Source organism: Carcharodon carcharias, chromosome 16, assembly GCF_017639515.1.
Source record: "Carcharodon carcharias isolate sCarCar2 chromosome 16, sCarCar2.pri, whole genome shotgun sequence".
Taxonomy (NCBI): domain Eukaryota; kingdom Metazoa; phylum Chordata; class Chondrichthyes; order Lamniformes; family Lamnidae; genus Carcharodon; species Carcharodon carcharias.
The window spans coordinates 90,882,709-90,894,940 of record NC_054482.1 but is presented as its reverse complement, the minus strand read 5'-3'; the positions used below and the strand labels follow the sequence as shown (position 1 = coordinate 90,894,940).

At 40.1% G+C, this 12,232-nt stretch overlaps 1 protein-coding gene across 3 annotated transcripts in view; it reads left to right on the top strand.

Annotated features, from left to right (window-relative positions):
* Window positions 1–7,743, top strand: part of LOC121289047 (lysine-specific demethylase 4A-like) — an 85,658-nt gene extending 77,915 nt beyond the window's left edge. For all 3 annotated transcript variants that reach the window (XM_041207980.1, XM_041207981.1, XM_041207979.1), the window contains exons 21-22: window positions 1,276–1,368; window positions 4,325–7,743. In XM_041207980.1, the coding sequence (XP_041063914.1) occupies window positions 1,276–1,368; window positions 4,325–4,465 (234 nt within the window). In that variant the 3' untranslated portion in view covers window positions 4,466–7,743. The remainder of the gene's footprint in view (window positions 1–1,275; window positions 1,369–4,324) is intronic.
* Window positions 7,744–12,232: the final 4,489 nt, after the last annotated feature.

Here is a 12,232-nt window from a genome sequence, read left to right as displayed (position 1 = left end):
ATCCAGGCAAATGGAGAGTGTTCCATTACACTCCTCTGACTTGTGCCTTGTAGATGGTGGACAGGCTTTGGGGAGTCAGGAGGTGAGCTAATCACTGCAGGATTCTTTAGCCTCTGACCTGCTCTTGTAGCCACAATATTTATATAGCTAGTCCAGTTTAGTTTCTGGTGAATGATAACCCCCAGGATGATGATAGTGGGGGACTCAGTGATAGTAATGCCATTGAATGTCAAGGGGCTATGGTTAGATTCTCTCTTATTTGGAGATGGTCATTGCCTGGCACTTGTGTAGTGTGAATGTTACTGCTGCTTGTTAGCCCAAGCTTAGATATTGCCCAGGTCTTGCTGCATTAGGACATGGATCTGAGGAGTTGCAAATGGTGCTAAACATCCACACTTCTGACCTTATGATGGAAACAAGGTCATTGATGAAGCAGCTGAAGATGGTTGGGCTGAGGACACTCCCCTGAGGAACTCCTGCAGTGATGCCCTGGAACTGAGATGATTGACCTCCAACAACCACAATCATCTTCCGTTGTGCTGGATATAACTCCAACCAATGGAGTTTTTCCCCAATTCCCATTGACTCCAGTTTTGCTAGGCCTCCTTGATGCCACATCAAACGTGGCCTTGATGTCAAAGGCAGTCGCTCTCATCTCACCTCTGGAGTTCAGCTCTTTTGTCCATGTTTGAACCAAGGCTGTAATGAGGTCAGGAGCTGAGTGGCCCTGGCAGAATCCAAACTGAGAGTCCGTGAGCAGGTTATTGCTGGGCACATGTCACTTGATAGCACTGTTGATGACCCCTTCTGTCACTTTACTGATGATTGAGAGAGACTGATGGAGCGGTAATTGCCAGGTTGGATTTGTCCTGATTTTTGTGTACAGGACATATCTGGACAATTTTCCACAAGTCTTCAGTACTATTGCCAGAATATTGTCAGGTCCCATAGCCTTTACAGTATCCAGCTTTTTCTTGATATCTTCATTCAAAACGTTGTGAATCTTTGGAGTTCTCTACCCTAGAAAGCTGTGCATACTCAGTCATGAAATGATAGATTTTTGGATGCAAAGGCATTATGGGGATAGTGTGAGAAGGTAAAGTTGAGGTAAAAGATCAGCATTATCTTGAAAGCAGAGTAGGCTTGAATTACTGAATGGCCTACTCCTTCAATTTCTTTGTTCTATCTTGTCACTCCTTGGGCTAAAGTTCAAATTAATTTGTCCTATCTTCAGTTCCCAGTGCACACCTGACCATGCTTTGCTTATTCATTCAGGTGGAGTTTGAAGATGCATCCCAACTGATGGTGAAGAGAGAGGATGTGTACACTCTTAACGAGGAACTCCCCAAAAAAGTCAAGTCCAGGCTGGTTAGTATGTTGTCATTCAGTTACTGCTGTAATTTAAACCAAGCAAAGATTGATCAGGGCTTAGTTTCCTTTGAAAACTGTGGCATACCAGCCACCCAGAGTACAGCTGACACTATTATGGATCTGACTCAATTTATGTAGCCCCCTGCAGGAAGTGAGTAACTGCTGCAACATTTTTCATTAGCTATGCCCAAGGTTCCAGCACATGTTGTTAATAGAAAATATATAACCTGTAGGTTAACTTTATTTTTGTTAAGCTTGCCAAATGTGTAACAAACAAAACAAGGTAAAAATACCAAATATCCAGTAGTTTAGAGAGTAGTTTGTACCTCTAGTTTTGCTTGAGGCTTGCTGGCTTATACTGTGCACTCATGGATTTCTCTAAATCTTTGGGATCCCCTTTGTTGTTTTCAACTTGAGCCAAGTATCAGCAAGTTGAAATAGATACCAAACTTTGAAGAATTGCTAAAGGAGTTAGATTATATGAAAATATTATAATGTAGGAAATACATCAAATAATTGCACACAGGAAGATCTCGCAAAAATAATATAAATAATCAGATAATCTGTCTTTGTTGGTCAAAGGCTAAATGATGACTGCGTAAATGGAGAATTTCTTTGTTCTTTCAGTAACAATCAACATTACTTTAAAAAAATTGGTCATTGTCACTGCTGTATATGGGACCCTGCTGTGTGTGAATGGGCTGCCAAATTGTCTACATTACAACAGAGATTGCAGTTCATTTAAAAAAAAGTCCTTAATTCACTATGACGTACTATCGGTTGTACTGAGGTGTAAGATGCTATATTTGTCCTAGTCCCTCTGTCTCTCTCTCTCCCCCTGCCTTCCATCCCTCTCTCTCCCCCGCCATCCGTCCCTCTCTCTCCCCGCCATCCACCCCCTCCCTCTCCCCCGCCATCCGTCTCTCTCTCTCCCCCTGCCTTCCATCCGTCTCTCTCTCTCCCGCCATCCGTCCCTCCCTCTCCCCCGCCATCCACCCCCTCCCCCTCTCCCCCGCCATCCACCCCCTCCCTCTCCCCCGCCATCCGTCTCTCTCTCTCCCCTGCCATCCGTCCCTCTCTCTCTCCCACCATCCACCCCCCCCTCCCCCGCCATCCATCTCTCTCTCTCCCCGCCATCCACCCCCTCTCTCTCCCCGCCATCCACCCCCTCTCTCTCCCCCGCCATCCACCCCCTCTCTCTCCCCCGCCATCCACCCCCTCTCTCTCCCCCGCCATCCGTCTCTCTCTCTCCCCACCATCCACCCCCTCTCTCTCCCCCGCCATCCGTCTCTCTCTCCCCCGCCATCCGTCTCTCTCTCCCCCGCCATCCGTCTCTCTCTCCCCCGCCATCCGTCTCTCTCTCCCCCGCCATCCGTCTCTCTCTCCCCCGCCATCCATCTCTCTCTCTCCCCACCATCCGCCCCCTCCCTCTCCCCCGCCATCCACCCCCCTCTCCCTCTCCCCCGCCATCCACCGCCTGGCCCCACCCCCCCCGAACTTGAACTCTTTATAATCCTATGGGGCAAGGGCTCTACTTGCCTAAAAAAAAAAGCAGCCATGAATAACTAGGTAAGAGACCAGATAAAACTACAAGACAAATAATTCAAAAGTACCAAAATGGCACACGTTCTGGCTGCTGGTAAATATGCAAAGAATAGCAAAGGGTGAAAAAACAGATGGTAAGAGCTACAAAAAGCGAGAAATGAGAAAAGATTTGCAAGGAATAACACAATCAACATAGTTTGTACAACTATATTAGGAAAAAGGGGGTGGTCAGACGCAATCTAGGCCCCTTGCAAGCTGGTATGCTGATTATTGTCAACAAACATAAGGAAATGGCAGACATGCTGAATATTACTTTTGCATCAGTCTCTTCAATACAGGAAAGTAAGTATGTCAGAAACTCCAAGGAAACTAATGTTGAATCTGATGGGAACCGTCAAAGTTAACATATGCAAAACAACTAATGAAGAAAATAATAGCATTAAAGAGTAACAAATCCCCAGCATCAGATAGGTTCTATCTCAGTGTTTTTGAGGAAGTAGGTGAGAACCTTTCGGATGCCCTAACTATAGTCTTCCAATGTTGTCTCAATTCAGGAGCCATTCCTTTGGATTGGAAATGTGACTGTGCTATTTAAGAAAGATGAGAGATGAAAAACAGAATTATAGACCAGTTAGCCTACCGTCTGTTGTTAGAAAGATTTACAGTGTAGAATTAAATGTTGGGTCACTAAACACCTGAAATCCTTCAGCTGATCAAAGAAAGATCCAGAATGTATTTGTATAGGGCGGGTCATGCCTGATGAGCCTAATTTTTGAAGAGGTGAATAAAGTAGTTAACTTGAATGTTCTATCAGGAATTGAAGGCAAATTATTGATATGTTTAGAAAATTGGGAGTCTGGATAAATAGATCAGTAAAATGTCATGACCAGCAACAGAAAATCATTTTTAAAAACGCTGTTGGAATTCTGGCCTTTATATCTTGAGGACGAGAATACAAAAGGATAGAAGTCATGCTTCAACTATAGAAAGGAGCACACTTGTTCTGTGCACCTCATCTTAAGATGGGTGTATTGGTGTTGGAGGGAGTACAGTGTAGATTTAGAATGACACCAAACATTACATTTATGAAGAAGAATTGCACAAACTCTATTTTGTTTTCTTTGAAATTTAGAAAGTTAATGGGTGATTTGATCACTGTTTTCAAGATTTTAATGGAAATTGTTAGGGTAGAGAGGAACTATATCCACTGGTTGGAGAGTCTAATAGGAGTTGTCTAAAAATTAGAGTCCGACCTTTCACAAGTGAAATTAGGAAACATTTTTATATTCAAAGGGTGATAAAAGTTTGAAACTCTCTGCCATAAATAGCCATTGGTGTTACATGGCTTTTTGTTAATAACAATTTCACATTAAGTTTTAAAAAGCATGTCTTGTGTTTTGTTTTACAGTCTGTCGCATCAGACATGCGCTTCACTGGAATTTTTGCAGAAGAAGAGGTTGCACCTGTGTCAAAGCGACAGCGAGTTTTGAACTCCAGGTATCGCGGGGACTATGTTGAGCCATCTCTGTACCGTGCAATTATGGAATAAAATGACTGTCATTACAGAAACTGTTCAGAACTTCACCTATGGAAGCCATTGGGACAGATTGGTTTTCATATCTGGTTCTATTGTAGATACATGAAAGCAGTTGAGGCGCAAGCTGAGTTCTAATCCCTCTAGCAACAAAACTACTCTTCATCACCAAGGGTACCTCATTAACAACACTCCCATGGAATCAAAATATCGAATATCTTGGGATTTCAACAAAGCTGTTTTCAAGCATTCTTTGGTCTTGCTTCGGACTCCTGCTGCATTGTAAAGTGCAGACTAATCTGGATCATGGAATGCCTTTAAGGGAGTCTTCAGTGGGCTAGAAATAGGATTGCAAAAAATATCTTTGGGTTAGATTTTGACACTAACATCCATGTTCAGAATGAGAAATGCATTTATGTTTTAATATTGCTGGTCTCTCTTTGGTAAATTTCATTAACATCTGCATTAGACTATCAAATGAAACCTATTGCATACTGGTCTGTTGAACACAATGTACTAACTTATTGTACAGTAAGATTGATTGACGCATGGCTCTTCATAGACATAGAAGCATTCCCTCAGTACACAGGCTATGAAGTTCTGGAAGGTGTGAATGGGTTTTCACGATATCCAGTCATTAGCCCAAAACCAGGGCCATCACCGGTGCTTGGAGTTAAAACTCTTATCTGTATTTATAGGGATGTCTTAAGACTATAGGTTGGCTCAAATGATTAGACACAAGGTTTTTTAAAAGTTTTTTTTCCCTGCTAAATATAGCAGTTTATTCAGTGTTTGCAATGGAAGTAAATAGAATATTGAGTCCCTTGAATGGCTAAGTATTAGTGATTAAGTAGCACATGATTTATTAAAGGCCAAATATATTTGAAAAGTGAAAGAAAATAAAACTGTTCCCATTTTCCCTGCCCCCACTACCAACTCAAACTTCACCCTTCCAAATGTGTGCCGATCTAATGTGAACCTCATGTACCAGATGGACTTCTGTGCTGTTTTTACCTGTGCCACAAATTATATTTGTTTATTCAATCAATTATTAAATTTTATTCCAATATTCTTAAACTTAATTGCAATGTAAAATGTTCCTTTCAATTTCTTTATTGGTTTGGTGTAGACTGTAGAAACAGACATTGGACAAAAATGCCACAAAAGGTTACTGATCAAGATTGAAGCCATGATTGAGTTTTCATCTGGGCCTGATTTATTTTCATAATGTAAAGTTGTTTGCAAAGGTTGAACCAGCTACAAATTAATGCAGTAGACTATTTGGGAGTTGACTAGTTTTGTATATTTATTTGGTTCAATCAGTGCCATCTGTTGCTGTTGGTTTAGCTTGGGGGAATAATAGAACTGAACAGCCTGATGTTATTTTAAAAAAGTAGGTGGTGAATTTAAGAGCAAGATGGAAAGAACCACAAAACACATCCCAGTTGCTAATTGCATGTGTTCTGAAAGTCTTGTTGCGCCTTAAACTGAAAGGAGAGTGCACCAGTGAGAATCTTAGGCTGCTTTCTTTTCTTATTTTTAAGGGAATTAGAAGTACCTTTGAAAGCCCTTTTGAGTCTGTGAACAAAAGGGAAATTTGTATCTAAATTTACTTGACTGAGGAAAAGAATGCAGTGATGATTATAGCCATATAATGTAGTTAGCCGGTATAACTCTGATACTTTCATTTCCTTCTCCAGGGAACAGTAAGCTTAAACTTTCTAAACTACTTTTTTTTTTACCTTGGTTCTGCAATTTTCTAGTAGCATCCGGTTTGTGTTTTTGCCCCTTCAGCTTAATTTCCCTGTTTTAGAAAAAAAATCCCCCTCAGTCTAATCCCCCTCCCCCCTCTGGTTGGACCTGAATTGCTATGTGCAGTTTGGGAATCTTAATTAAATCCAAACAGTGGGGTTAGAAATGCTGTGGAAATGCTTTGCCGTTTTCCATTTTGTCGCGAGCTATTACTCCAAAGCATTTTGTTGGTTTCTGGAAAATCCACCAAACTGAGATTGGGCCATTAAGCTAATAAACCCAAATGTTGTTCATCATTTGGATAAATGAGAGCTCAATTTTTCAACTTCAATTTCCTTCCTTGGAGCTAATCACTGTGTTGATCATCTTCATCCAATCAGTTGCCCTCAGTAGACACTTATTGTCAGCAGTTTTAAACTTGTTGCTACCCGATTTCGATTCCTTCTGATGGCATTAATGCTGAACCACCTAATCACAGTTGGTCTGGATTGATAAAACTCCATATCTCTAATGCAATTGGACCTTAAATGGCAATGGTAATTTTTCCAATACTTAAGCAAACTTATTTGCAATATTTTCTCATCTCCACAAATTGAACTTCCTTTATTGCACCTTGAGAAAAATCTAACCTCTAACCTTGCTTGATTCCCATGAGCTTTTTGATTGTATCCTCCAGTCATAAGTTCACTGATACGAATTAGCTTGTTTATTTCAATCTCCCTTACTACTTTCATTATCTAATTTTAAAGCATTATCTCAATGCATCTCTTCCCAGTGAAATGACTTAATAACCTTGAGATTTCCTTCCTAGCTCAGAATAAATAAGAGTTGATGCTGTTTAAGATATGATCTAGTTATACCTAGAATGTTGTATTTACTGTTGCAATTTCTAAATATGCGGTCTGAGAGTTCAATGATGCCAAATCTTGTTTTCGTGTGTTAATTTGGAAACAAGAAGGTTACCTATTGGCTTGTGTGTATTTTCATTTTATTCTTCAACCTCTGCTTTACAAGTGATCACCATCGTCGGATTGATTCTTCCTTCAGAGATGGTGAAAGAGTAGTTCATCTCTATAACTTGATGCTGCAACTATGTGAAAGTGATCTATAAAAACTGATTGGCAGTGGGTGAGGGATAAGTAATTTCTCAAGACCGATTTAACAGCTCTTTATATTTCTTGGCTATAAGCACTGTTCTTTTTGAATTAACCAGATTTGTGGAATAACATTTTTGTGTTGCATCTCCACAGCAAAAAAAAAATCCACCTTTAAAAACCCTTATGGAACAGTTTCTCACTCCCCATCCCTAATCCATTAAATGAACAGTTCTTGAAATCATTGTGTCTAATCTGAGAGACCTACAGTCTACACTACAACCACCTCAGGAGTCTGTACATTAATTGATTGTATTGATCTATGAAAAATGACTGTATTAGTTCAAGCAAACATGAAGTTTAAATGGCTTGCTGTGATTGTTTAGGAAAATAAGACAGGTTGAAATGATTTGCAGTCAATAAATGTGTTTTTTTTTTTGTCTTTGATTCTGCTTTGTTCTAATCACCATAAATCCTGGCCTTGTGGGTTAATTCCACTCCTAGACATGGCTCTCCACTTGCACTAAAAATCAAAGAGCTTTGCCTGCTCTTTTTTTTGCTAATTGCAACAACATCAGAGCTAATTAGAATGTGTAATTTTCCTGCTATGGAAGGGAGAGAAGGCAAGAGGTGGGAAGAAAGACTCCAATAAATTGTGTGATAAACACTATCTTCTGAAACAAGGAGGCTGGCATCCTAACTTTCCAATGGTTGGCACCTATGTGGAAATGTAAGACCAGAAGCTAAAATTGAGTTTGAGGGATCAAAGGTGATTATTGCTGAAAGAATTCTATATCTTGCGAAACAGCCAACAATCTCACTACTAGTAAGGATAGAAATGTTCCCAAGCTTCTTTTAACATTATAGGTCATGGAGAAGATGTCGACTTGTTTTTCTGCCTCTCTTGACTGACATGAATCTTAAATGAAGAAAGCACAACTATTATCTAATTATTACTTTGAACATGGATGGAATGGTTTTATGTTATAAGATGCACACCAACAATAATATGTTCTCTAACACATCTATAACTGATTGTAACATTCATCCCACAAACGGAGAATGTGATAAACTGTGGTGATGAACAAGGGAGAAATTTTTGTGCCAGATTATCTTCCAGTTGTTCTCCGTAAGTTTGTGGCAGAAAAACTTGGAGTCATCAATTCCACCAGGGTTGGTGAAGGAGCTGGTCATGTGGAGCAGGCAACTTCAATCTCCAGTGCCCTTTTCAGACAAATAATCTACGTAAACTATAATTGATTGCCTTCAATAGATATTTCTTGACTTCTCCCCCCAATGAAAGCTGGAGAGTTAGCAGTCTGATATCTAGCTCATGTATTGATTTAAATTCAGGACTTGAATACAAAAAAATCTAGGAACTTTAGGAAGTGCCATGTGTGAAATAATAGGACACCGAATTAACCCATCACCAATGGGGAAGGTCTGATTGACAGCTGAAATGTTATAATTTGGATTTTTATTAGTTTTTTTTCTTTTGTGAACCATGATGAACTGTATTTGATCTTTGGCAAAGTGATGCCGAGATTTTGTTTCTGAACTGATGCTCTTCTGTTCTTGCTATACCCCTGCATCTCCCAGCCTCCAATTAGCATGTATCAAGAGAAGCATGAGCACATTCCTAAGCACGTTTTTTGTCCTGTGGCTCAGTTTGACATTTGATGCCACGTTAAGGATTCCATTGTTAACGATAGCCAGCAGTACTATAAATGTCTTCCCTTTATCCTTGGTGCTGAAAACAAATCTTGGTAATTTTCCTGAAGATGGTCGTCGTTTTCAAAATAGTACATTAAAATAGACTAATTTAGTAACCCCTCTATAGGAACATTGGAACAGGAGTAGACTATTTAGACCCTCAAACCTATTTTTGAGGTTAGTGAGATCGTGGCTGATGTGATCTAACTCCAGATCCCTTCAATTTTTGCTAACTAAAGGCATTATCAGTTGTCACTCAGTAGCACTCTTGCCTTGCTTCAAGTCCCACTTCAGGACTTGAATACAAAAAAATCTAGGATGATGCTCCATTGCAGTACTGAAGGAGTGCTGTAGTGTTGGAGGTTCTGTCTTGCAGATGATATTTTAAACCAAGGCCCTGTCCTCTCAGGTGGAAGTAAAAGATCCCATGGTACTATTTTGTAAACGAGCAGGAAGTTTTCCCTGATGTCCTAACTGACATTTATTTGTCAATCGCCATCACAAAAATCTGGTCATTATCACATGGTTGTGGGAGCTTGTTTGCAATTCCTATGTTACACAAACTACATTTCAAAACACTTATTATCTGTAAGCCACTCTGGGATGCCCTGTGTTGGTGAGAGCTGTAATATTTAGACTCTGCCCCCTAGGCCTAGACTCACCATGGGGCAGAAATCCTCTGATGGAGCCACACCAGTAATACAACATTTTAAACCCCCCCCACCCTGCAAGGAGAACACAAAGATGCTGCAGAGAGATTTGGTCATGTTAAGTTAGCCGCCAACAGGGTTTCAGATGAACTATAATATGGGGAAGTGTGAGGCAGTAACAACAGAAAAGCAGAATTTTTTTTAAAGTCATGAAGCTTGTAATGTTGAAGCTCAGAGAGAGGTGTGCTCGTACAAGGAATGCAAAATTAGTATGCAGGTACAGCAAGCAATTAGGAAAGCAAGCAGCATGTTGGACTTTATTGCAAGGTGATTGGAGAATGTGAACAAGTAAGTCTTGCTACAATTGCATAGGGTTTTAGTGAAACCACACCTGGAGTAGTGTGCGCTGTTTCTGTCTCCATATTTAAGGAAGGGTATTGTTTTGGAGGGAGTGTGACGAAAAATCACTGTATGCTTCTTGAGGAGAGACTGAGTAAATTGGGCCAATGAGTGTTGGGAATTAGAAGGATGCGAAGTGATCTCATTGAAACGTGCAAGGGGCTTAGCAGGGTAGATACTGAGAGGTTGTTTCCTCTGGCTGTGGAATCTGGAACATGGGGACACAGTCTCAGGATAAAGGACCAAGCATTTAGGACTGAGATGAGAAATTTCTTCAGAGTTTGTGTATCTGGAATTCTCTATCCCAAAGGTTTGTGGATGCTCCATTACTGAGTATATTCAAAACTCAGATCAATTTTTGGTCTCAGGGACTCAAGGGATATGGGTAATGGGAGTGAGGAGTTGAGACAAAAGATCAACCATACAATCTACACTTGCTCTGTTTTATGCTCTCTTCTGTTCTACCACGTTCCTTTTCACTCTTCTGACTGGAATGACCTGCACCACAGAGCGATGGTTAGCTGCTCATTCATCGTGCAGACTTTGCTGTTATCCACACAGGCACCAGGAACCTCCTACCTGTTGGATAGGGCAAAGGCACTTCACTTGGAGTCCCCTTACCTGCCTAATTCATAGTCCCTGACTGCAAACCAGATCAAAGTTAAGTCCTAATCTAAGGGGTTTTACTACCCCCTGGATCAATGTGTCCAAGTATCTCTTTCCTCTTTGCTGATTTCGTGCATCATGTACACCTTAGGCCCCAGCTCTACACCACTGAGCTGAAGTTTCTCGAAATTATGACACTTATGGCGTGCTCTTCACAAACTCTCATTTGCTGCAGTTGTGGTGCCCCACACACTGCCATCCCTATATAAACCTGTTTTATTTAATTAATTAGCTTATATTTATTAAATGTAACTTAAATTTTAGTTTTTTAACTAATTGATTTAGTTTGTTATAGGTAGATTAAATTCAATATTTATTCATACATGATCCACTACAAGTATTGGAGGCAAAAAGCAAAATTTCCTTGTATTTTTAAAGTTTATTTAGTGGAATAGCATATGCTTATGTGTCTGCCTGCTTGAATATTTTGGCTCTCTGTAAGGGATGATTGTACTGACACTTGATGCATCCAAAAACATATTTGAACACGAGAGGGAGCCAAGTAACAGCAGGAATGCAGACCAGCTGATAAAAGTGAATCCAGTTTCTTTTAAAATGCTGGGGTCTTGGGTTTTTAAGACTGCATGTTTATATATTATTCAGATAATTACATGCAAAGAATTTGAGCCAAATGCTTAAAAGTACAGTGCTGCAAGCGGAGTATCAAGATTTAATTAATTTGTTCTGGATTCTTCATACCGTAATAAAATCTTTAGCTCTGAAGAACATTCCCACACCTAAAGACACATACTTGAAATGATATAGTACCTAATGTCCTTATGCCAGCCATAAGTACTTTTCAACCAACAGATTACATTTATAGTGAAGTCACTTGTGATGTGAGCAAACACAACAGACAATTGATCACAGTAATGTTTCACAAACAGCAAATGTCCTGAATAAGTAAATAATCTTTTTTGGTGGTCATGGTTGAGAGAAGAATGTTGGCCAGGGTAGCAGGAGAAGCCCCTACTTTTGAATAACGTCATGGGATCTTTCACAATCCTATGTAATTCATATTCTTTTTGCTTTTCTTTTGTTTTATTTTCTTCTTCCTGTGGTTTTCCTACATATTCTTTTCCAGGTGAGAAGCTGAGTCGCACATGTGCAAGCAGTTTTCCACCTGTTCCTTTTTTTTTGTTTCTCTGGTTGTGAAGAGGGGTGTGAATGATCCAAACAATGCTGGAAAACAATCTGGGAACTTCCAGTGTGGAAAATGAGTGTAATCCTGCACAAAACGGGTGCAGTAAGTTTCAGTTCCTCTGTGCTGTGCTGTCTTCAGCTCTTTATTTCATCTTGATGCAAATAGCTTAAATTGATAGCGCTGTCAAGTCCTCTGTCATGATCTGAGAATGCATGCCCAAAAATGTTCTTACAAATGACAATCTAGTTTATTCAGATAGAATCTGCTACTGAATAATGGCATAAGTGATATCTCTATTTAGCATGCAGTGATCCATAATTATTGTGTTGAATCCTTTCGTGGCAAATAGTTAAGTAAGCACTAT